Raw genomic sequence first — 27,030 nt, 5'->3', positions numbered from 1 at the left:
TACTGAGCAATGACAGCCCTGGCTCATGGTGCAATCACGACTAGAAAGAACTTCAGATTCACTTTAGTTAACCATTCTAAAATCCAACCATATCAGGCCTATAAAGTGCTTATGCACAAATGTTATGGAACTCGAATACCCTTGTTAGAATATTGCCTGCCTCAAACTGGCCAATAGGGCAATCAGGCAGTGCCTGATGGGCTGGTCTGACAAGTTAGTGTGTGGGACTTTTTTTTGGCTGTTTGTGTGGCAGTTTTATTGTCTGCTGGGACAGTTTTTACTGTTGATTTCCGTGTTAATTAAAAAGCGATTGCCTGCAGCAAGCTCAAATCCATACAGCCTTCCAAAACTTTCAAAACACTTACACAGCGTGTCTTTACAAGTTCAAACCACTCTCCATTTGCAAACATGGGCCTCTTTTTTAGCTATCTAAATCACTAATGAGGGTCACTTTTAATTTAATGACCGGACCTATTTTCTGTGTCAGTCTGACCCTGGGCATCAAACTTGTATCCTGAATGACATTTTGAAAAATATTGTCAAATTGAATGTAGACATTATGTTTGCAAATAGTATTGCTGTGCTACATGAATCCACATTATAGGTAATTCTTTTCACACAAGGGGAGCAAGACACCTTTTCTGTATTTGATACATTTATTAGTTTAAGTCATCACACCCTCCATTTTGTATAGTATCGATAAGAGCCAGAATATGAAACGGTACTTGCCTTCAGTGACTACAAGTGAGCAGCTGCATAGCAATAAAAGCCCCCATTTTCACGTACTAGTGAGGACCTAAAGAGGAAGGATTCTTAGCCTCACCTCCACCTACAGAAATCTGCAGCCTGATTCACAAAGATAAACATACACTTTTGTGTAAGTGTACTATAGGCCTCCTTATGAGTGTGGTGGCCCGAGGACCGCCACACTTGCAGTGATGGTCGGACCACCGCATTCCAGGCAGACAACCACCACATTATGACCCTGGCAGGTGAACCCACCTGAAGACTGCCGTCCCCACCAGGAACATCGTTCCTGATGTGGTGACGGCGATTGGGACTGTATACAGCCAGGGCGATGCTGAACTCAGCATCGCCTGGCTGATTAAAGCCCCACTTACTGCCAGCCTTTTCATGGCTTTTGCACCTCCATGGAAAGGCTGGCCATAAGGGTGTGCTGGGGATCCACAGGGGGGCCCCTGCACTGCATGCAGACAGTGTGCATTCCAAGGGTGCTGGAGTGCTCGGATATTGGCCTCGGCTCCCTTAAAAAAGCCAAGGCCAATATCCTAGCACTGTTGGGAACGTGTATTACAATGTTCCCACTGGACAGCCCAGCGGGAACATTGTAATACGCTTGGGGTGGGGGAGGGAGTCACTGCCACGGCGACGGCATCCTCCCAGCAAGTTTGGCGGTCCCGTGGTGGGACCTCCAAACTCATAATGAGTCCTACTTCCCAAACCAAAAGTTTATTTTTTACTAACAGAGATGAGACACTGCTGTGGAGCAGAAGGTATATACATTTCTTTAAAGGACTGATGGCCACAAGACTTGAAAATATCATTATAGTGAGGAACCCACTAAAGGCGGTTGTGGTGGGGCAGGGAGATCAAGCTCCACAAAGCAGCAGGGAATCAGAAGATTATGCCTATGGCAAGGCAACAGGTGGCTTGAAATGAGGAAAGCAAAGCAGTCAACTGAAAAATGGAATTAAGGCTGAAAGGACAAAGAGCATCGAAGTGGATCCTAGAAGGAGACCAAATTGTATTGAAGGCTACTAAGATCACAGACATCCAGTGCTGAAAGATTAAGTAATTGTGGTACCCAAATTCATTAGCTCTTGAAAGTATCATATGAAAGCATCCAAACTGATCTGAGTGACTGTTGGGCCTGTTTTGGAGAAAACCTCTGGAAACACCTGATTTACCTCTTGTTCCACAGGGAAATACATCTTAAGAGCAGTGCCTCCCTTAAAGCCTATTTCTCCTCCCCCTAAGAAGAAACAGATCTTTGACCATACAAAAAACTTGACATTTCCGGGGATAAACATGAACATCTCACGTGACAAGTACAGCATTCCAAGAAAATAGAAAATTCACTGGGGTACTTAATGAAGGGGCTTTGTATCTCAATCGACCCAGAGCCAGATGTTATTTGCCATTACATGCTTCTGCTGCCCTCTTTTGAGGCAGGAATCTAACCCTACCATACTTCCCTACCTGCATGTTCTCACCCTTTTATGGTTCTGCCTTTCCCCCCTACCTTCCTGCTACTCACCCTTTCACATTTGAGTTCTAAGCACTCCAATATAAGTATAAACCCTGGTGAGTTTCAATATGTCATAAACTGACAGGTTCCTTACTGAAAACGGGGAGGTTAATAAGGTTGCAACATCGTAGATTTATGGTAACATCTGAAATGAGGACTTTGCTAGAGAAATCTAAATTTAGCTCATGGCATGTGAATATTTGTTGTTAGGCATAACCATACCTAAGGATGATTGCGAACTTGCCTGTGATCTTATGTCACTTTATTGCATACTATACAAACAAATAAAATAAGGTACTAAAAATGAAACTCTTAAAAGATCTAGTCAGATGAAATTCTAGCAGAATGAAACGTCTAATTCGATTCTGGTGTATTTATTTCTTCCTTAGGTTTCTTAGCTGAGCGCACAAATACCATTATGGAGTCCAGCAACACAATCTGCCATGATAGCTTAAAAAGTCAAGTTTTAAGAGTTTTTCTTAAGACCAAATAGTTGATTGGCTAAAGTAGTTCTATGGGCATAGCATTCCAGATCTTAGCTACTTGGAAAGAAAAGTAGAGACCACCTTCAAGCAATTTTTTACCTTACGTAGAACTATCAAATGTGCAGCAGCAGAACGAAGGGTACGAGTCGGAGTGTACCAATTAAAGAGTTGGTGTATAAAGGAAAGATCTCTGTCATCCAAAACTTTAAAGAATGTGCAAAGACTCTTTGATTGCGTGTGAATCGGTAACCTATGCAAATACACAATATGTCCAGAAATGGTAGATAAAGTAGGAAACTTAAGTAGTGTAACAATTCAAAGTTAAAGGTGACGATGCAAAAATAAGGGATGCCTTTGTTCATTTCTCTTGTGACTCTTCTAGAAGATGAGATGTGTGCTAGAGGCATTTTCAAAACATTCGGTTATCTGCCGCTTCTCTAGAGATAAAGCGACTTTTGAAACAGGTCTGGCAAAGATCAGATGAGTCATGATGCTATAAGAGAACCCCAAGAGAATTACGGATGTGATTGTATCAAATCTGTTTCTATTTTTCATGAATGATATGAGGAAGGAAGTAATACCACATTCCACTAAAGTAAACCTTAATTCTTAGAGAGAGAAAAATCCAATTAACTGCAGGGCATTTAGACCCAGATGTCCTTTTAGTAAGATGCATGCTCAGCAATTGCAAGTGATTACCCCATGCTTTTCCTTGAGCATCTGTCAAATCAAGCTTTAATCATTTGCTGCTAATTAGTTATCTACACTTTTACCACACATGCCTTCACCTCACATTTTTTAGAATGCATGCATTTACCACGCAGGAAAGTCTAAATATGATAAGTAAAATATTGGGTGGCTTGCTGTGAAACATAATACACACACACATTGTTTGGGGGGTGAACCCCACAAATCTGCTCACTTTTTTTACAAATATTTTGTTGTTGGGGGAACCACCAAAACCTCCCTTTAGTAATTACCCTTACAGCCCTTATGCCCCTACCCACCACAAAACCCTAAAAGATACTTTTACCACCCTATGCTCCTACGCCCCTAAAACCTAACCTCTAAAAATAACTGTATCATCCAGTACCCTTAAACCCTAACAGCACCCTTACCAGCCTGTACCCCTACCAACCCCTAAACCCTAAAAACACCCTTACAACCCAATATCCGTACCCAATGCTAAACCCTAACTCATACATTTACCTACCTTAACTATACTTAACATGTGTGGTAAAGGCATATGTGTGGTAAAGATTTGCATGGTAACTGATGCATGGTAAAGGCGTGGTAAAGGCATTGCGTGGTAATTCCTGCTCTGTAAAGGCTGGAATTCCCTCTCTCTGGCAACAGAGGGTAGATTGAACCCGAGTAACATGTGTGAACTTTCCAACTATATTTAACTTTCAATGCCCTTTCCACTCATGTTACATGGAACAACTTTAAAAAGTTTCAATTTGAAATGAATGCATTTGTTTGGGGGTATAAATAGAATACGTTGTCTTAAAGAAGACGAAAGGGCTGAGGGGTAATGTAGAGTTTTAAACTACCAATATAGAAGGCTATCTTTTTCTGTCACTTGGTTCTGATCTAATTTACCTCTCCAGCTTTCTATCTAGTTTGTGAGAGATGCATTTAAAAAAAAAAAAAAACTCACTTAAAGCAATCTTCCCTCTCCCACCTTCCCCACTTACCTGCCTCCAACCCCAACCTCGCACTCGCCTCACTGCACTCATTTACCTCCTAATCAGAGAAAGCGGGAAATGCGTGTGTTAAATCCAGATAAATAGGGAATTCCATGGAGAATTCTGCCTCGTTAATCTGCATCCACACAGTTGTTTCCCATTCCATGGGGTTTAACTGTTAATAGGAGAAAATAAGAGCAGAAGTACCATTGTAATGGAAATTCGGTAACAGTGAAGCAGATGGTAAATGAAGAGTTTTGGAAACGTTTTAATGTGTAATTATCACCTGTTGATATTGTTACTGGAAGGCTGCAAAAATGTTTAATGAACGGTCTTTTTAGGTCTTACTTAAGAAAGCTCATGAGTTGTTTACTGAAAGATATATTGTTAGCCCACAGTGGGCTTACACTCTGCTCTCTGCTTACCATTGATTGGCTACATTATCGCTCTCAATTTGCTTGCTTCTAATTGGCTATCGTATCTGGGCTTCACTTCCTTTTCTTGAGTTCTTCACTCCCCTTGAGTTTGGACCTATTACTTGTGTTCTTCCACTGATCATTTGCAGCTGCAATTTTTTTGTTTCTTTGTTTAAGCACCCTACAAGAGTGCATGTGTTTTCTGCTTGTCTCCCTTGTGCATGTCTCTTTTTGCTGCACTTGCTCTTGTTGTGCTTTTGCTGCCCGTGTTCTCCTTCTACTGTCCTCCATGATGCCCTGTGCTTATACTACACCCTGCATTTTTGTTCATCTTTGTTTCTCCCCCCCCTTTACATTGTGCTTTCTTTCGTTTGTTTTCTACGTGCACCTACAAAACGATGTGGTCAAAAAATATGTTGCACACGCCATAGCTAGAGCCATTGATATAGCCAATTGGTCCCAAATGCGAGACCTATTGGCTTTGCCAATGCTAGTTTAAGTCTTCTGACTCTTCTTCAGCGTGGTGTGGAACGTGTGCATGCTCAAATGATTATCATTCTGCAGTATATTGACTTCACCTGTTGTGCTAGCAGTAATCAGTTACTCAAAGAGCATTACAAGAGAGGAACAAAATGTGTTTTTGCCAAACATTTTAATGGTGAGACTGGCTGTGCTAATATTGCGTGTACAAGAATGGTAAATGAGATCTAATGCAGTATTTTATAAATATGCTTGTGAAACACAGACTTGAATAAAACATTGATAGCCAATCACAAAATCTCAGTCATAAGCAGTGAATTGAAGATGAAAAAGTGGAATTACACAAATTTCGTGCCATTGTGCCTACCAAAAATACAGGCTATTTGCATGTAAATGTTGTTTGGAGAACTAGGGCCCATATTCATCAAGGACTTGCGTCATTGTTGTCACAAAAAGGGCGACATAACAACGTAGTCCCTTAAGTCAGATTTACTATGGAACACAGAGCCTCCTTGTGTGGCTCTGCATGGCATAGTAAATCTGGCATAATTCAAGACAGCGCAAGTCGCTGCCTTTCTTTATTCTGTGCTGGGAGGACATTCCATTGGTGGAGACTGGGTGTGCCCACGCATCCACTGACTGGGTGTTCCCATGCATCTACCCATGATTTTTGGCGCATTCCCAGATTTACTAAGATCAGTAACCAGGGAATGAGTCAAAATTCTTTGCCTTCCGAGGTGAGGTGTAACAAAGAGAAATATGTTATTTCTCCTGGTTATTTCATCTTTGCAAGTGTGTTGCACTCTGCAGCACTCATAGAAAAAGGAAAATGCCGCTCAGAATTGTTTTTGTGCAAGAAGGTGTTCCTTCCTGCACAAAAACAATCCTGCCTGCAACACAGGCACTCTTGCACCATGGCAAGTTGGCGTTTGTCAGCCACAAGCGCATCAGTGCAGAAAGAGACCAGGACTGCGCCATATGTAAGTAACCATGGTGCGTGCCAGGTCTCTCGATTTGCTGTAGCACAGCAAGTTGTCTTGCTGCATTGCATTGCGCCAATGTTGATAAATTAGGTCCTTAATGTAGAGAATGTAGCTTACAAATGTACCTGGGAGCTAGCATTCAGTCCCGAATTTTCAAGTGTACATTACACTGCCATTAGTTACAGCAGTTGGTCTCATTCTGGCTTAGTGGCTGTGCATTAACATATACTGAACACTCAGATTTGCACAAGGAGAAGGTCAGCCGGGATTACAGGGCCTGACAGAGAGGGCTGGTCGGCCGTTAACAAATGTATGCCTACACTGCAGGTAGACAGACATTTCCATCTCTGACCATCAAAGAATTGTAGACAGGCACTGTGCTTGCTCTCTTTCAACAGACTCACCTTAGGCACCCAGTGGCGTTGCGCAGCACTTGTGATGAATGCAGTTGTATTTTACGGTCATCCTGAAGTGGCGAGTTCTCACATCCAGAATGGGGGATGATCACTGCATTGGTTAGCACGGCCAGGGCGTCCTGAATAATTGGCATTTTAAGTGCATCGCACGACGATAGATTCCAAAGGACTCCTGCACCAAATAGAAAACAGAAGAACATGTGTAAGCGGTGATCTCCCAGAATTTGTAAGATTGCATTATGATTGCTCCATGGAGCCCCAGGCAAAAAACACTGTACACAGAGTAATGCTTGCAGGGCCCTAAATTAAAGAAACAGAGTCACAGAGTCAATGCCATTGCTGATTTAATACAACACCGTCTATACTCCAGTTAACTTTTGAGAGTTTGTTTCCAAGCCCTGAAGGTCAGAAGTCATAAACCCCTAAATTCATTCTTCAAATAAGATTTCCATCAATGTTGACAGGAGTATCCAAATAACTGAATGTAATATTCCATGGTCCACTTATAGGTAAAAGCGGCACGCGGATGCTTTATTTGTTCAGTTACCAGACTGCTCCCTTAGGAACCAATAACAACAAGGTGAAAGGGAATATGGCATCCGCATTCAAGGCTACCAACAGTTATGACTCAGAGGACCTGAAGGTGACATGGACCTGAAACGTACAGTCCTTCAATGCAGGTGTGGAGCATGTGGCTGCATGTTGAGGAGTCAGGCGCAGATGAGCATGAGGGCCTCCACTAGTGCGCGATAAAAACTCTAGCACACATGGTGACTGGGTAGTGGACAATACCCTAGAGACCCTGGAGGATTAGGGGTTAGTTAGCCTTTTTCATAACATTAAACTTTACAGGACACAACTGTTGCAATTCAAAATGCACGTGTGGCACTAGCAACCAAAACACTTCCGTCACAATGTATTAAGCTTTGACCACCTCTCGTATAATGCACTATTTGGTTCTAGTTTCTGGCATGGCATGTGGCTTATACTTTTCTTTTTGTAAAGGTAATTCTATTGTTTAACATATCAGACACCCTCAATTGTCTCTATATGCATCTTTTCATAAAATCTAACTTTGCCGAATACAATCAGCAGTGTAATGGTCCAATTGAGGAAATACATCATTTTCACCATTATTGCAGAGTACAGTAATCCCTAGCAGACTTCAGTGTAGTACCATAAATCGTCAATAGATCATAATTTTTCACTATGCCAACAACGTTATCATACGAGAGAAACCAAAAAGAAAAATCATCAACATAAAAGCACAACTAAACTATATTTTCCAGCACTGAGCTACAAGGATCCACCGTGCTGTTGCTAAGGTGTTTTTAAATAATGAAAATGAATGCAATTAACATATAGAAATAATGTGCAGGCCTCACAAGCCATATTTTAAAGCAAGTGAGAGCACCAGTCTTTACAGCAGTAGACTTTCACCATCACAGTATTAGGTTTCAATAGCTGCATGATGCACTTTTTACAGAAGCTGACCTAGGTTAAGAATGTCAAATGTTAATATTCAATAAAGCTGACATGTTGAGAAATGCAAGATTAATACTAAAGTTTTAGATTTGGATCTTCCCATAGGCTTCTTTTTCACAGAATATAATAATGTATTAAAATGTTTACTTTCTGCAGAATATTTCTACATCAACAATAGTTTAGTTAACTGAAATAGATGAGAAACGTACAATATAATGAAGTGATGTAAAGGGTCAACCATGAACTGTAGTTTTCTTTTAGAAGACAAATGGTGGGAACTCTCCTGAGTTTCTGCAAAATGTTTCATTCAAATGTTGATATTTGTAGGCCATTGTGTTTTAACTGCTTAGACCATAGAAGCTTTCCTGTTCCTATGAAGACACTGAAATCTGATTGGATGGGCGGATGGAAGATGGAAACAACTCATTTCAACTGTTTGATATGAAATATTATAGAAGTGTGTGCTGCTAGAGTAGGCAGAGAGATCCCCGTAGACTTCTTGACTTATCTTCAGAGTCCTTTAATTAGATGCTTATCAGATTAATTCTGAGAGACCCTTCCTTTCATTTTTCCTCCCTGAATTTAGACTGCTCTGAGACTCTACTGAGATTCTTGAACCTCTCTTTTATGTGACGTTCTGCTTTGATTAATATTTGAGACTTGTTGCTAAAGCTTAAAGCTTTCACCTCTTGATTTAGAGTTCTTTCTGGGTTCTAACTGACATTTGTTTCTCATGATCTAATCTTAGAATAGAGACTTTTACTTCATGGATTGTGCTTAAATGCTATTGTTTTGTTATTAATCATTTGCTTTAATCAATTAATTGAATTGATGAGATTTAATATTGATTCTAATAAAGATTTAACATTTTTTGAGACTTTAATAAAGCTTTGAAACTCACACCAGCTCTCATCATTGTCTCCCAAGAGATTGAAATTGAAACTGTGATGAACAGTTGAGTTGATTGCAGCTCCTGATTAATCTCATCCACAAAAATATTCTGTCAGCCTAGCCCAAGTCAGTGGAGACTTTTGATTCGATGAGCTGGTAAGATATACACCATAAACCAAATACTTAACTAAGGTCCCTGCTCCACCAGTGTCCAGTCCAATAAATTAATAATTCACTCTACTTACTCCATGTGAGAGGGGAGCAATGTGGTGCCATATTTCTAGAATGCCATCCAAACTGAATATATGTTTGTAAATAGAGTACATAGAACCATGCTTTCTGGATGGGTAATGCTTGACTAAATTGTGTCTGAATTATGTGCCCAAATCCCTGTCATTCCTAAAGTCTTATAAAGTTGCATCCCATGCCTGAGTGATATCTCTTTTTCTTAACTCTCTTCTCCTATCTCCTATGCAGTAACGTGCTCTCATAGTCCACCCCGTTCAATATCTCTTGCAGCCATGTCATGGGAGGTGGAACTCTGGCCCTCCTACCCATTGCTACCAGTCTCTTGGTTATAATTAATGGCAAATTAATGAATCGACTAGTGGTCTAATTGTATTTCGGGTAGGAAAACGCACCTAGCAAGCACTGAAGTTATGAAGGATTGAAAACCCACTTAGGGAATTCAAGTTTTTATTGATTTCCAATTCAAACAAAGATTGTAGACATTTGATCGGAGAACCTTAAAGTTTAAAGTTATTTATTGATGTTCATTTCAAACAAAGGTCGTGGACCTTTGGACAAACAGCCAGAGAGCCGACACGTGTTTCGCCCCCTTTGGTGGGTCTACCTGGGGCTTTTTCAAGGCTAGTGAACGTAATCACAGTAAATCCATTATTAGGAACACTTATTGGTTGGTCATTATATTCAATCTGTCCATAGGTGGAAATACTGATAAATGCCAAAAGGCCAAAGTCCCAGGATGAATCCCACGTCGTAATACCGGCGTTTCAGGCCAGCACTTAGGAAGCATGCCTCTGCCGAGCAGTCAGTGTTCCTCTCTGTAACTCTATAAAACTAAGAGTATGATTTGATACCAATATTCTTTGATTTGTGAGTAATCTTATGTCATATAGTAAAAGTTTTCATCTGCAAGGTTACACTTGGGGAATGACACTCTTGTGCTGAGAAAATACTTATTTAGGTTCTATGTAAGTAATAACAATGTAATAGCTTGAATCTAGCAACCCCAGCACTTTGGGGTGCATTAAGCAGTATGTGCTCCCTCATTGCATCATCCATCTCTCTACCTATGCCCCCTTCCCACTTGTTTTTAGCTTCCCTCAATAAGGATTCTGACACAGGATATTTCCACTTCCTTCCAGACACGGAGGACCTCTGAGATGTCTCTCCTCTGTAAAATGCTTAATCCACTAATAGAGAGATCTGTGGTATATGAGATTCACATCTTCGTCCTGTGTAGGCCCCTCTCCCCCAGCTGTAGTCAATAGTTAACAGTACCTTTATTGTATGTCATCCTTTCTGTTCATCCTTTAATAGGCTAGCCACTGAATAAGCCAGTGGGGGAGTATTATAGTCCATTATAGTGCCCCCTTTGTCCTATTGTATGCCCACCTTAATAGCCATTCTAACCTTGCATCAACATGGTACAATCCATACTGAGGCCTGCCATTCTTTCCTCCGTTGTCAGCAGTTTAAGCTTTTTGAGTGCCACATGTAATCTTCCTTGGCCCAATATGGGATTAGTCAAGATTATTTCCAGTTTTCAAAAAAAATTCTAATGTTGATTGGTAGGGTTATTAAGTAAAACAGAAGTCTTGGTAGTATCACCAGTTTAGATATTGCTACCATAGGAGCAGTGTATTACAAAAGTTGATTCCCACCCTTATTGATGCCATAACATCTAACATTTCCATCTAGATGGTCTGCTTCAGAGTTTTAAAAGTGACAATCAATTCAGGTCCCTTACCTATTGATTTCATAATTATGTAAGGAAAGTTCATATTTAAGTACTGAATGCTTTTTCAAAATCAGTTGAGACAATTGTACTCAGGGAAGGTTCGCAGAGTCAGTCAAATTCCCAATAAGGACCTGACATTTAAAGTTGTGTTTTGTCTGAGGATAAACCCACATTGATCCAGGTGCTCAATATGTGTCATGTTAAGGAACTATCTGATCACCAAGGCTTTGCTTAGTATTTAATAATTCCTCTCTGGCATTGAGAGCGACCATGTCCGGCGCGACCAGATTGTTGGTGCATTATGCTTTTTAGTGCTATTTTCTTTAAAATCTTTAAAATTGCATATCTCCAGTTCCACTGATTGGATTGTTGTCGTTTTGGTATTATTTTACTTATTAAAAAATAAAAATAACTCTATTGTTCTAATCTAGTGTGGGGTCCCTTTTGTGGTGTTTTCACTTTATTAATGTTTAAAGTGTTCCACAAATACTTTACACATTGCCTCTAAGTTAATACTGACTGCTCTGTGCCAAGCTACCAGGGGGCAAAGCAGGAGTTAATATGGGATTTGCTTGTGCCTTATCCCTACAAGGATTGTGATTGCTGCTTGACCATGGCTCACACCCCAGTAAACCAGTAATCTAATGTCTCACACAGTCTGTAATCTCCATGAAGGAACAGGTGTGTTTGCCCCCTTCCTCTCCACCATCATCAGGAGTGGAGTATACTCTAAAAGGTTTTCATCTAAATATGCTGTGCTGCCAACCTGCATGTGTAATATTGGTGTACCCAAACATCTATCCAGCCGAAACATACAGGTCATGTACAAATAAGTACAAAAAAGTACTCTCTGAGGCAACTGGGTTATGGGATCACCAAGCATCCACAGCCACCAATTGGCTTGCCAAAGTTTCACCGTTGCCGCAGTTCTCACTGTTAGTGTGATGGGTAGTAGCTGATGAAAACGATCTGCTCCCACATCAATAAGACAATTAAAATGCCAACCCAATAAGCAATGGCATTGTGTCTTAACAACCAGCAAAAGAGAAAAACCAGAGAAAAACTTCACCTGTTCCTGACTGTGAGTGTAAATGCTAATCAAGGACAGATCTTTGCCATCCAGTCTGCCTCTTAGCAACACGTATCTCCTTTGCTTGCTAATGAAAGGATGAAAAGGGACCCCCAGTCTAATCCATACAAATACCCGCTAGCTTACGCTGCTGAGTGTATATGATACAGTTGACTCCTCTAGTGCTTCTGCAGAGCTTTGCCTTTGGCATGTATGACATACGTCTCCAGCAGGAACACAATATCTTTTGTTCATGTTATTTAAACCTCCAACATTCCAGGTTAAGAGTCTGTGGGTTCCTATTTTCCCTTGTGACATTTTAAGACCAACAGGCGCATAAAGGGCGTATGGCCCACACTCTTCAATGAAGCATCTATGGATCAAACCTCTGCAGCCATTCCCTCCTCTTCTATTTTCATTAGTGTTTGGTAAATAAATATCAACTATTTCTCTGTTTCATTGGGCACTAGAACATGAAATTTCCCTTCCCCAACTCCCTTTATCCAGGTTTGAGAATACATGCTCCTCAGTCCATGACCAATGCCATTAACAACATACAAACAGAAATCAAATGTGTCTACCATTAGTAAAGAAAGGGTGGTGTCATTGTTCTTGGGACCCAGCTGGATTTGTAGTTTTGATGACTTATGATATGTTCTTCTTACTGAAAGGTCTCTTAATCTTGCATTTCCACGTAGGCATTGGCAATCGCCTGTCGCCATGTCCTGAGACTCAATTCATTCCCAAATGTCCTGTGGGTTGGTGATGAAGTGGGCTTTGTTGTGGGATATGATAATCTTAGTGGAATCAGTGCTTAATTTGTAAATAAAAGCGTTCCGATGCCCAAAGCTCTCCTCTGAAACATGCGTCTGCTCAAATTAAATGTGCGAGCACAGAACATTGAGGCAGCATAATCCTAAAGCCATCTCAGGCCTCTTGTATCCAATTACATCCACTCCCTTCCCCTTCTGCTCACTCTTGCAGCTTTCTGTTTTCTCACTTTGTGACGCTTTTAGTTTTTCTCTTTCTTCGACTTTCCAATATGTGACTTTTGCTTGGAGTAAATGCTTGAGGCAGAAAAACAAGTGCCGGCCCTCAAAAATAAGTGCTGGTGGGATACAAGACAGCATATGTTTAGTTCATGTTATGTACCCGTGGCTTCACCTTTGTGAAGGTTACTCCCTGCTGTTGCACCACTCCTATGTAAGATCTTAACCTCAGTGCTATCAATCATGGTCGCCCCTTCTCTCTAGCATTTTGGATAATTAAGTTCTCATGTCTGAAGTTCAAAACCTGAGCTACAATTAGTCTCAGCAGGGAACACTGCGGAGGAGGGGGAAAATATTGTTCCTCCTCACTCAGCCCTTTTTGTCCTCAGATCTGTATTGCTGTTCATCATGAGCTGCTGATTGAGGCTGCAGCTCAATGAGAGCTGTCTCAGCTTTGGTGGCTCATTCCACTATCTTCCTTTGGTCATCTTGTAGTAGGTTCAGATCTACTACTAGTCTGTTAAAAATGGGGTCTCTAGTTGGCAGTGGTTTTCACCCTGTCCAAGTAGGGACCCTCACTCTAGTCACACCTAAGATAACCTCTGCTCACCCCCTTGGTAGCTTGCTTCAAGACGTCAGGCTTATCTTAGAGGCAATGTTAAAGTACTTGGACACACACACACACAGTAACACAGTGAAGCCCTAAAAGTACTCCAAATCAGTTCAGAAAAAAATAGCCAATATTCATCTGAGTAAAACAAGACTAAATTGACAACAATCCAAAATACACAAGTAAAGATATCACTTTTTACAGGTTTAAATCAGTCTTAGCCCATAGGAATCAATGGTTGTATTTTTTCGCCCAAAGTACCTGGTATGTGTCAAAACCAAAGACATTGTGGCCCGCAGTGTAGTTAAGGCACCAAAAAAGCAAAGCGGTGCGTCGGTTCTTTACTGCGCAGGGGAGGTGAAGCGTTGATTCTTTCCTCACACGTGAGGCAATGCGTTGGTTCCTTACTGGCAGGGGAGGAGCTGCATTGATTCTATCCGTGCATGAAAGGTGATGTGTTGATTTCCGGGCACGCAGCCCCGGTTCGTTACTACAGTGCAAGTTCGATGCCTGAAAAATCCAGACGTGCTGTGTTGATGGAGCTGTGGTGAAACATGTGCTGCGTCAATTCTGCAGCAGTGGGACAGTCATTGCGTAGATTTTTCAGCTGCGATACATCAGTGCGTGGATTTTCTCCTTTAGACCATCAGCTTGCGCTTTCAAGGGCAGCAGAAGAGCCCAGGCACTGGCACATGAAGTCTTTGTGACTTCTTAACAGGAGGTAAGCTCAGTTCAAGCCCTGGGAGAACCGTGGAAAGCAGGATGTAGAAAGCAAAGTCCAGCCCTTTCACTCCCAGGACAGAAGCAGCAAGCAGCAGGCCAGCAAAACAAAGCAACAGCCAGAGTGGCAGTCCCTCCTACAGTATCCAGCTCTTCTTCCTGGCAGAATGTCCTCAATCCAGAAGTGTTCTAACTTTCTGTGGTCAGAGGTCCAGTACTTATACTCATTTCTGTCTTTGAAGTAGGTAAACTTCAAAGAGAAGTCTTTGCAGTGCACAAGACCCTGCCTTTTCTCACCTGGCCCCAGACACACTCCAAGGAGTTGGAGACTGCTTTGTGTAAGGATGGACACGTTCCTGTTCAGGTGCAAGTGACATCCTCCCACCACTCAGGCCCAGGAAGACCCATCAGGATATGCAGGGCACACCTCAGCTACCTTTATGTGACTATCTAGACTGAATTCACATATAGTCCAACTGTCATCCTGAACCAGACATGTATTCCACAGACAGGCACAGGCACAGAATGGTTAAGCAAGAAAATGCCACCTTTCTAAAAGTGGCATTTTGAAACTTACAATTTAAAAACCAACTTCGCTAAAAGATGTATTTTTAAATTGTGAGATCAAAGACCCTAAATTCCATATCTCTATCTGCTACCAATGGGAAATTACCCAAAAAAGATATTTCAAGGCAATCTCCATGTTACCCTATGGGAGAGATAGTCCTTGCAATAGTTAAAAACAAATCTAGCAGTATTTCACTATCAGAACATGTAAAACATACCAGTACAGGTCCTACCTCTTAAATACATGGCACCATGCCCATGGGGCTGCTTTGGGCCTGCTTTAGGGATGATGTACAAGCAGTAAAGGAGAAAGTTTGAGCCTGGCAAGTGGGTTCACTTGCCAGGTCAAAATGGCAGTTTCAAACTGCCCACACAGACATTGCAGTGGCAGGTCTGAGACATGTTTACAGGGCTACTCATGTGGATGGCACAATCAGTGCTGCAAGCCCACTAGTAGCATTTGATCTACAGGCCCTGGGCACATCTGGTGCACTATACTATGGACTTACTAGTAAATCAAATATGCAGATCATGGAGAAACAAAACGCCAATACAGTTTAGACAGAGAGCACTTGCGCTTTAGCATTGGCCAGCAGGGTTAAAGTGCCCAGAGACCTAAAGCCAGCAAAAACGAAATTCACCACAGGACATACTGAACATTAACTGAAAACAGGTGGCACTATCAGGTGTGGCATTACCAGATGTGGAATTCATACCCAGTTCAAAATAGAATTGTGTAAAATGGCATTTCCATAGAAACATTGTGCAAATACCACACTGTGTGACTCATAATTACACCCTAACTGACTTCCAGATTGGCTTACAACCTAAGGGGCATATTTTGTCTTTTTTTTAACGCAAATTCAGTGCAAAACTAACTCCATATTTATACTTTGGCGCTAGACCCGTCTAGCTCCAAATTTATGGAGTTAAAGTAATTTTTTGGGTGTGAAAACCTACTTTGTGTCAATGAGATGCAAAGTAGGCATTCCCGTGCAAAAAATGACTCTATGGGCTTAGAGCCATATTTATCCCCCCGTGCTAAAATCACGCACTGGAGGGAGGAGGGGTCAAAAACTGGTGGAAAGCTTGATGTGCACTATGTTTTAACACCTGGGTCAGGGCAGGCATTAGGGGACCTCTGGGCCTATTTCCATGGTGGAACACCATGCAATAAGCCTACAGGTGCCCGCCCCAGGGACACCCCCACCCACACCAGAGGGACAGCAAAGGAGGGGGGACCCCATCCCAGGTAAGTACAGGTAATTATTTTATTTTTTAAAGTGCCATTGGGGGCACTGAAATGGACCCCCCTATATGGCACTGGGTGCAATGCCTATGCCCAGGGGACCCTGGTCCTCTGTGCTGGCCATTGGGGTGGGGGCATGACTTTGTCTTTTCTAAGACAGGAGTCATGTGGTATGGATGGTTTTGTGTCAGAAAATGACTCTAGACAGGTTAGTCTTTTTTTTTTTTTTTTTTTTTACTCTAACCTGCCTAACGTCATTTTTTGGTGCTAAACCCCCTTCTTCCATATCGCCAGCCCCCCGACTAATTTCATTTTTTTACACTAGCCTACCCTTTGCACCGGCTTGCACCATTCCATAAATATGGTGCTCGGCTGGTGCACAGAAATGGTGCAAGCCGGTGCTAAACTTTTTGGTGCAAAACTGAGTTAGTGCAGTTTTTCACCAAAAAGTATAAATCAGGGCCTTAGTCTGGTACAGAGACAACAGTGTTAATATTCAGGGAAGGACTTCACTATAATCATAATCACAGCACTGTGATTCTATTTGACCTCTTGGCTACATTTAATACCATCAACAATTAGATGACTCTAGACTGCTTAGCAGATTCCTTCAGAATAAAGACCTTATTTACATGTAGCTTGCACTGCCGGTGTGTCGCTTTTTTCGAGGCCCATATCTACAAGACCAAGGATGAAGGCAACACAGTGCAAGTCGCTGTGCTGCCTTGCTTTGCACCAAGGAGGCATTACATGGGTGTTGCGGAGGGTGTTCCCATGCAACACCCCTGGAATTTGAAGCATTCCCAGATTTACAAGGTTTCGTAAACCTGGGAATGCGTCAAAAGCCTATACCACCCCAGGGTTGGCGTAAGGGTGCTGCAGCAGGGAGAAATAACATTATTAATCCCTGCTTTTTCATCTTTCTCTATGTGCTGCATTTTGCAGCACACACAGAAAGATGAAAACACCTTTTGTTCTTGTTTTTGTGCATGAAGGTGTCTCTTCCTGCATAAAAACAAGCATTCCTGCAATGCAGGCACCCTTGCATCATGGTGGAAGGGTGCCTGCGTTGGTGCACGGCAGCAATTTGTGCGCCTTGCAGGGGACAAGGACAGGAAAGCTCTGTATATTGTAGATACGGCACATTCCTGCCCTTTTGTGTTAACGCAGGGCTTGCATCGCTGCTCTGCACCAAGACGTTGTAAATGACGCTCATGGTGTTGAATGTAAGGTAGCGAGGTCTCCTGCAAATGTCCCACATCAGTGATCGGCTAACCATGATGTCATGCAGCCACTTGCAAATAGGCAATCTTCCATTTATGTCACAAGAATACAATCACATGAAGATCAACTCTAATGTCTACAAAGGTGAAAACCAATGTGTAATATATAGCATTTTTGTTCATCTTCATGCCTGGCAATCCAATGGTTTGGCCACCGCAACTGTCCATAAAAGAAGTCCCTTAGCTGTGATGTGAAAATGTAACAGGGAATACAGAAAAATGAAATATTATTTTGCTACATTGAATCTGGCACTCCCAGCGTCTGTAAAAAAAGACGTCATGTGAAAATACATGCATCCAGTACTTCAAATTGTCTTTTGTAATAAATTGTTTTCATGCAGTGGCAGTTTTTGCTATCTTTAAGCGATCCAACTAACAGATTTCATTACTGTCCAATTTAATAGTACTCAGTTTACCAACTGTGGAAGAAAGAAAGGATTGACAGTAATTCAACTTGGAATTTAAAAAAGTGTCAGCAGTTAGCACGTAACTCATTGAGTGATTTTGCCTGCTGCCTTTGAACAGGGTACATAATTGAGATGCAAACACTGTGTAAATAATGTCTGGTACCTTATCAATAACTTAGAAGAAATCTTTCTCTTCTGTGCGAGTATTTTTGTCTGCTTTTGGAATCGATAAAAACACTTAGACCAAGTAGCAAAACTAACAATGTGTATGGTTGGAAAGATGTAAAACCACCTCATTCCATGTCTTCAGAAGAGAAAAAAGGCATTCAGCTGTCTTGCCTTTATCAAAGAATTGTGCATCACATCTGCACGCAAAGGGAGGAGAGTAGTCTGTGCTCATTCTGCCAGCTTCGAAGCTGCTCCACACAGTCTGTCACCGTGGTCGCTACAAGAGTCTCCAAACGGGCCAGACCAGAGCATCATCTGAAGAGGTGACGTTGATTGGAGGCTTCCTTTCTCTGGCACAGTAACACCGAAGGCGGAAGGCAAAGCAGCTCGCAGGACCAGGGCACCATGATGTGAGGTGCTGCGCCATCTGCCTACCAAAGTGCACACTGAGCCGTAAAGGTGGCTCAGAGCTTATGCAGTCCGCGTGGTCAGTTTTCTAATTGGCTAATTGACACACATGCCGCAATGACAGCCAACTACTAAGCAGCCAACACTGGGTGATGGGCTACTGCTCATCTGCGTTGTACAAGGATACCCACTGCTTAGAGGGAGAGGTGTTATCTGTCTGTCCCCAAATAATAGGGATCAACTACTACATAAAGTGCTTTCACAAAAGAGTGATTTGTGCCTCTTTACCAGCACCTAGCGAAGACACAGATGGTCCCTTACATCTCTGGACTCTGGTGCAACTGCACCAGCTGCACCAATAATAGGTGCTTCCCTACCAACATGCTACAAGATATTTGGTCAAAGAACTCTGTAAGTCAAAGGCTTTTCCCTATGGAAGGTTCTACAATACACGAGACTGAAACTGCTTATAATTCAGAAAGTGTTGCCTTACAAGATTATCCATAGGTCCAAAACAACCAACCATTGTGCCCCACTAGTTAAATGCCTAAAACCAACTACAGCCTCCTACATCCCAGAACTCTGCAGACATGGCTGAATGACTCACTTGCCATTACATCTCAAAGAAGGTTTACTCTTGTGGATACTATTGCTTCACAGGCTTATTGGTTGTCCTTCCAGGTTAGGGACTCTCTTGACATTCATCGCTTAAAAGCAAACCCCTCTGATAAAATTAAAATAAATTATCAGAATATATCCTGGGGTTACATCTTTGATGATCCTTGAGTGCAAAATGCAAGCTCTTTGATATCTTTGGATTCATGCACTGTATAGAGAAAACTGGATTTGGAATTGCTCTTTACATTGCTGAGTGGGAGGTTCAAATGCCCCACAATAGTGTTCTATGCAGTGTTAACAAACTGACCATCTAAACCCTCATAAAACCAATTCACTTTCATGTAAATTACACCGACCATTCACTGTTTTAAATACGGCAGCACGTTTAAAAAAAAATAAAAAATACAGCATTGGTTACATTGCAAATGGTAATATTGATGTATGAACACATAGGCAGATGACTTTATGGAGACAGAATGTATATAAGAAGATCTGCTGTACACACACAAAGTAGGGCTATGAACTGCCTGCTCACTTAATTTTTTAGAATTGTGAAGTTATTTATTTATTCCACCGTTTTGTGAGCCTGTCTTTCGTAATGACTTCACAAATGTGGACCCTTCTATTCCCTATATGCTGGTAAAGAGCCAATGATCATGGCTATTTAACATTATGGTAAGAGGAAAAAGGTATACAATAGGTAGCTACTTAGGGAAATCAGGCAAGTAAAATGGCCGTGCACCATGGGCATTGAAGCGCATGTAAAGAATCAATAACTTTGTAAAATGTGTGCTATGGTGAAATTGAATTAAAGTGTAACTTGACAAAATGCATCGTCATGTGGCAATGTTCTGTTTCTGTTTATCAGATTTCAATAAGAAAAGTAATACATGAAGAATTCTGTAATGGCAAAGAAAGAGTACATATCACATTGCCCCTCTCGCAAATATGCTTAAGAGTATGCAAATATTTTGCCTCAGTAATGAGGGTGAGTGGGTGCGTAAATATAGTTTCACTGATCCTGGCAGTGTTATCAGTGCAACATACATGTTGACTTTTGGCTCATCTCCATCTGGCATGGGTTGATGAAAATAGCCCGATCATTCATTAGTTCTCTTCCCACAGATAACTGAGGAGGTATTTCATCAACATTTTCCTCAAACTAGAATTTGGGAGAAAACACTCTTCATAGGAATATCTGAGTATCCCCATTACCACCCACATTGTCACTTTTACTACCAAGGAACCACAGCCTATCAGAAAAAAGTATCAATGCAAATTTACAATCTTTTTGCACCACAGAAAAATAAGCATTTTCCAATAATTTTGACATTTACCAGTTAACAGCACTGATTAAACTACTTACAAACTGGTTACTGTATGCCTAGCGAAAAAAGCCAAACTCTCTCGAATAAATAATGTTGTGATTTCAAACATGAAAGTAAGTGAATTATTTAAAGTACAAGGCCATATATTTTGTAAAAGCCGTGAAAATGATGCAAATTGGAAAGTTAACTTGGTATTGCTTACCATACCGTATGTCTTTCAAAATCGTGCTCACTTTGAACCTCGCAACGATCATGTTAAAATGTGTTTTGCTTTTCAGATGCATGTGACTTTTGTTGTAGAATCGGTAAAACTGTCTTTCAAACGATGAATACCTTCTTCGGAACTCATTCAAGCACCTTCTGAACTTAGGGACAGATTTACAAGGCTCTAGTGCCACCGAAATCCCACTTTTTGTGACGCTCTGGTGGTGCAACCCCCTTCTCCATATTTACAAGGAGGTGTAACACCACCTTTCTGATGGATACAACTACCTGTGGATTCCTCACCTAATGAATTCTCCCCATGCGCAGCATTCAACGGAAACTTCTCTCTCTAACTCTGCACGTCGGTGAGGACGTCACAATTGCCCGACTCCATGCGGCTCCGCATGACGTCATCGTGGCAATAAGAGGTCCTCGCCGCCGTGCTTAAGTCAGTTCCCTTTTTTCCGTGCCTTCGATAACGGTTACTTTTCTGTTACCTGTATCATTAGCTCTTCGGAAGGGATACTTTGTGTATTTCCAGGATGTCGGCTCCGAAAAAGTTGGGTTTCAAGCCCTGCAGGGAATGTGGAGGTCGCATGTCTGTGACTGATCCGCACAACGATTGTCTTTGGTGCATCAGTTCCGATCACGACGTCCAAAAATTCGGATCCTGCCAAAAGATGAATCCGAAGGCATTGAAGGAACGCGAGGCGAAGCTTTTCTTGGCAAGGTCCAAGAAGGAGAGGAAGCAGCACCATCGGTCCTCTTCTGGAAAGTCATCCCATAAGAAGCGGCGGCATCGTGACTCCAGACGTCGGTCCAGAAGTCGTCGGCGTCGAGGTCTCCATCGTCCCGGCGCCGCAAGTCTTGGGAAGTGAGTCAGACGGTGTCCCCTCAACCTGCGATGCCGCAGACATCCCCGGCACCGTGAGTCTTTGAAGTTGTGGAGCCTAAAAGTCATCTGGCTTTGCCAGTGCATCCTGAACCTGAAGAGTCCAGCCCGGTGCCGGCACCGGCTCCTTAGGCTTATCCTTCGTTCCCGGCTCCGGGGACGGATCCTGCAGCATTCCTTAATGCCATGTTCCAGATTTTTCAAAATATGGCTCCGGGAGGTGGTGCGCCGGCTGGCCCCACTGGTCCCCTGGCTTTCAATCTCGCCGTTCCAGCTCCATATAAACCAACGCCGTTTATGCCATTTTGTTCAGCTGGTGATTCAAGTCAGGCCCCTCTGCCGACAGTGCAGCCCTCGACGTCGAGGGAGAGACCTTCGACGCCAGTGTCAGAGGTGATGGAGCCGAGAGGTCGGATGTCGGCATCGGATGCCTTCTCAATGGCGCCGATGGATCCATCTGTGGCCTCGGGTGGATCCGGAGAACCTGTCATGACGCCTTCCCGGCGCCGCTCACCAACGTCGCTCCGCTTCATGTCGACACCGGGGCTAGAGGCCAAGTTGAGGTCACGTCGAAAGGCCCTTAGACTTTTAGAGGAGAGGGAATATCAACAGCAGTTCCTCGAAGAAGGGGAGATCACTGATCCCCAGGGTGATTTCCCTGGATTGGACACAGCAAGTGGTCTTGACACCTCTCCAGAGTATGACCTGGCCTCCCCGGGTGAATATACAGAGGAGGTAGCCTCTTACCACTCTGTTGTTAGGAAGGCTGCAGCAGTTCTGGATCTTCCTTTATCGGCGGCGCAGGTGAAGACTAACCTTTTGACTGAGGTTTTGCGTCCTGCTACAGCAATGGCGGATCCTCTTCTACCATTTAATGAAGCCCTGATGGATCCGATCGAAGATGTTTGGAAGAAGCCTGTTACCTCTTCGGCTGTTAGTAGGCCGGTGGCCAGGCGTTATAGATCTGCGCCGGTGGACCCGGAGTTTTTATCCAAACACCCTTCACCAGAGAGCTTGGTGGTGCAAGCATCCTGCTCTTCGAGGTCGGCCCCTGGTTCGTTTCCGGGAGTACCATCGGACCGGGAATCCAAGCGGATGGACCAATCGGCCAGGAAGGTGTTTTCTTCTTGCAGCATGGCTCTAAAATCTGACAATGCAACATGTATTCTGGGCAGGTATATCCATGCCATAATGGATGCGACGAAGACTGTACTTCCGGACATGCCCCAGGACTTGCCTAGTCTTCTTTTGGATGCTCAGGTGGCGGCTACGCAGGTTATTCAGACAGGGCTGGATACCCCGGACTCTATTGCAAGAGCCATGGGGACTTCCGTTGCCTCCAGGCGGCATGCGTGGTTACGCACTTCCGGATTTTCGACAGACGTCCAGTCTACGTTGCTGGATCTGCCCTTTGATGGGGCAAAACTGTTTGGTTCAAAAGCGGACTCTGCGTTAGAGCGCTTTAAAGAATGTAGGGCCACGGCTAGATCTTTGGGTCTGCAGGCTGCTGCTACCCCATTTCGATCTTTTAGACGGCTGCATGTTTTTGGAAGAGGTGCTTTCTTTTGTGGAAGATCACAGCAGCCGGGGCAGCAGTCCTCCAGCCACCCTTATCGTTCATACAGGGGGCGGGGTAGAGTCCGCACAAGAGGTGCCACCCAGCAGCAGCACCCTTCCTCTGGAGGGTTACCTCAAGGAAAGCAGCCCTAGTCCTCTCACGGTTGTTCCTCATACCTCTCCGGAGGGGGGGAGGCTTTCACTTTTTCTCTCCATATGGGAGTCCATAACAACAGACTCTTGGGTCATCAATTTGGTGAGCAAAGGTTACGCCCTTCCCTTTCGGGAGATTCCTCCTCCCTTCCCTCCCCGTCCTTCCTTTTGTTCAGAAGATCATCTCTTGCTGTTACAACAGGAGGTTCTCTTCCTATTATTGAAGGGTGCAGTGGAGTTGGTTCCAGAGCAAGGAAGGGGTCAGGGGTGTTATTCCAAGTACTTCCTGATCCCCAAGAAGGATGGTCGTCTGAGGCCTATTTTGGACCTGAGGATTTTGAATTGGTTACTCAAACAGGAGAAATTCAAAATGCGAGTCAGCTTTTGTCACAGGTGCTTTTGGTGTTGGACAAGGAGGATTGGATGGTATTGGTCGACTTGCAGGATGCTTATTTTCACATTCCCATTCTCAAGTCACATAGGAAGTATCTCCGGTTTGTGGTAGGATCACAGCACTACCAGTTTGCGGTCCTTCCTTTTGGTCTTACTTCCGCACCACGGGTCTTCACGAAGGTGATGGCGGTTTTTGCAGCACACCTCAGGAGGAAGGGAGTAGCAGCATTCCCTTACCTGGACGATTGGCTAATCAAAGCTGAGTCTCTGGGGCTTGAGTTGCATCATCTGCAGCTGACAACCCTGTTGTTGTTCAGTCTGGGTTTTGCAATAAATGTTCCCAAGTCTCACTTAGAGCCCTCTCAACGCCTCCTGTTCATAGGGGCAGTACTGGACATGACGTTGAATCGTGCCTTTCTTCCACCACAGCGGATACGGGACATTCAGGCGTTGGTTCCAATGTTTCAAGAATGAGCGGTAGTTCCGGTCCTCAAGGTCCTTTGTTTGCTCGGTCTGTTCGCTTCTTGCATTCTGTTGGTCACTCATGCACGCTGGCATATGAGGGCTCTTCAGTGGTGCCTCCGCAAGCAGTGGTTTCAGCACAGAGGAGATCTCGGGGAATCCATAAGGAGCTCCAGAGACACTGCAGCGGCTCTCCGATGGTGGGCTCTGGAAGGCAACCTTTCTGAAGGGAAGCCGTTTTCGCAGCCAACTCCGGTGGCCACAGTAATAACAGATGCCTCCACCTTAGGGTGGGGAGCTCATCTGGAGATCAATGGTCGTTGGTCTCCAGTAGAGCAGAAGTTTCATATCAATCTGCTGGAACTGCAGGCGGTTCGTTTGGCCCTCAAGGCATTCCTCCCTTCCCTTCGTGGTCAGTCAGTTCAGATTCTGACGGACAACACAACCGCAATTTGGTATATCAAGAAACAGGGGGGTGTAGGGTCGTACCTTCTTTGCAGAGAGGCTCTGCAGCTCTAGTCCTGGGCGCGGGACCATCGGCTTTGTGTAGTGGCAAACCATTTGGCCGGGGTCCTAAACGTACGTGCGGACAAACTCAGGCGCTTCTTCTTGGACGACCATGAGTGGCGTCTGCATCCGGATCTAGTTCTTTACATCTTACGGATGTGGGGTTTTCCCCGAATAGACCTCTTTGCTACTCGGGAGAACGCGCATTGTCCGTCATTCTGCAGCCTTCAGTATCCGATGCAAGGAGCGTTGGGGAACGCGTTTCAGATGCCCTGGTGCGACCAGTTGCTTTACACGTTTCCTCCCATACCCTTGATTCCTCGGGTTTTGAGGAAGATTCGCCAAGACCGGGCCCAAGTCATTCTGATAGCTCTGGATTGGCCTCGACAGGTGTGGTATACAGACCTTCTCCGACTCTCACTGTACCCGCCGCTCCGTCTCCCTTTCAGGGCAGACCTCCTCTCGCAGTCACAGGGGCAGGTTCTACACCCCCACCTCCAGAGCCTGTACCTTCATGCCTGGAGATTGAACGGGGCAACCTGAGTTCCTTTTCTCTCCCACCAGAGGTGGTGGACGTTCTTTTATCGGCCAGACGACACTCCACCAACTTGGTCTATGCAAGTAGGTGGGCTAATTTTGTTCGTTGGTGTGGAGAGAAGAAAATGGATCCCTTGAGTGCCCATCTTTCTGATGTTTTGTTGATTGCATTGTCATTGGCTCAGCGTGGTTGTGCTATGGCCACGGTTAAGGGCTATCTTTCGGCTTTTTTATATCTTCCAGATCAGCCCTCCCTATTCGAATCTCCTTTGGTTGATCGACTGTGTTTTTGGTGGCCGTCACGTCGGCTAGACGTGTTAGCAAACTGCAGGCTCTTTCTGCTCATCCGCCTTTCACCACTTTTTATAGGGACAAGGTGGTTTTGAGGACCAGGGCGGCTTTCCTCCCCAAGGTGGTGTCTCCGTTTCATTTGGGACAATCAATAACTCTCTCGACGTTCTACCCTCCTCAGCATTCATCTAAGGAGGAGGAAAGACTCCATCGTCTGGACCCTAAGCGGGCTCCCAGTTTTTATGTCGACAGGACGAGAGAGTTCCGGTTGGATGAACAACTCTTTATTGGATACGTGGGGAAGAGGAAGGGGAAGACCGTCCACAAGGGAACGCTCTCTAGGTGGATCGTTCTTTGTATTAAAATATGTTACTCATTGGCAAAGAAGGATCCTCCTGAGGGGATCAGGGCTCATTCCACCAGGGCCAAGTCAACCTCATCGGCTTTGACCAGGGGTGTTCCCTTGGTGGACATCTGCAAGGCTTTGACCTGGTCTTCCCTCCACACCTTTGTGAAGCATTATTGTTTTGATGCGGTCGGTGCTGCAGGATTTCCTGGTTTGACCAGACGGACACCCTCCTCCGAGGTGGTACTGCTTTGGGACTCTATTCATTAGGTGAGGAATCCACAGGTAGTTGTATCCATCAGAAGAGCAAGTTACTTACCTTTGGTAACGCTTTTTCTGGTGGATACATTAGCTACCTGTGGATTCCTCACGGTCCCTCCCACCTCCCCGTTGTCTGTCTGGTCATACCAGGATCGCATTGGGTGTGCACTTCAGTGCTTTAGTTTCATAGTTTCTACATATGTATATATGTTTATAGTTCTATTTCAAGTTATTTTCAAGTTTGCAAACCATTCATGTTGGTATCTGTCCTTTTTTAAAGAATAGTGCAAAAGTTTTTTCTTTATAAAGTTTATTCTTGTTAATCTTAAAGGGTGTAGATTGTCGATGTTCTTTATATATTTCAAAGGCACGTCAAAAATGGCGTGAACTGACGTCAGCACGGCGGCGAGGACCTCTTATTGCCACGATGATGTCATGCAGAGCCGCATGGAGTCGGGCAATTGTGACGTCCTCGCTGACGTGCAGAGCTAGAGAGAGAAGTTTCCGTCGAATGCTGCTCATGGGGAGAATTCATTAGGTGAGGAATCCACAGGTAGTTAATGTATCCACCAGAAAAAGCGTTACCGAAGGTAAGTAACTTGCTCTTTGTGGCTTTACGCCTCTTTGTAAATATTGGCCCCTCCAACGTAGTTTTCTGCATTTGTTGGGCATGTGGTGGGTGTTCCACCGCAACAACCTTTGCTTTTGACGCTGCCCCAGATTTTCAAGGTGTAACTCAGTGGCAGCACCAAAAACTAATGCCACCCCAAGGGTGGCATTAGCATGGCACACCAAGGAGGAATATTTTTATTCCTCCTTGTTTTTTTGCTTTTCTGTGCAGCACACATAGCAGAAACAACTGCCATTGTAGATTGTTTATTTGCAGTAAGGGACACCTTCCTGCACATAAACAA

The 27,030-nt window shown here is 43.7% G+C and overlaps 1 protein-coding gene across 29 annotated transcripts in view; it reads right to left on the bottom strand.

Moving 5' to 3' along the window:
- The window catches only part of CTNND2 (catenin delta 2), a 3,139,673-nt gene that overhangs the window by 863,817 nt on the left and 2,248,826 nt on the right, over positions 1–27,030 (bottom strand). For all 29 annotated transcript variants that reach the window (XM_069219651.1, XM_069219660.1, XM_069219653.1 and 26 more), the window contains one exon: positions 6,726–6,909. In XM_069219651.1, the coding sequence (XP_069075752.1) occupies positions 6,726–6,909 (184 nt within the window). The remainder of the gene's footprint in view (positions 1–6,725; positions 6,910–27,030) is intronic.

The sequence above is a fragment of the Pleurodeles waltl genome, chromosome 2_2 (assembly GCF_031143425.1).
Source record: "Pleurodeles waltl isolate 20211129_DDA chromosome 2_2, aPleWal1.hap1.20221129, whole genome shotgun sequence".
NCBI classification, from domain to species: domain Eukaryota; kingdom Metazoa; phylum Chordata; class Amphibia; order Caudata; family Salamandridae; genus Pleurodeles; species Pleurodeles waltl.
Note: the sequence above shows the minus strand (reverse complement) of the source record. Positions and strands in the feature narration are given on the sequence as shown.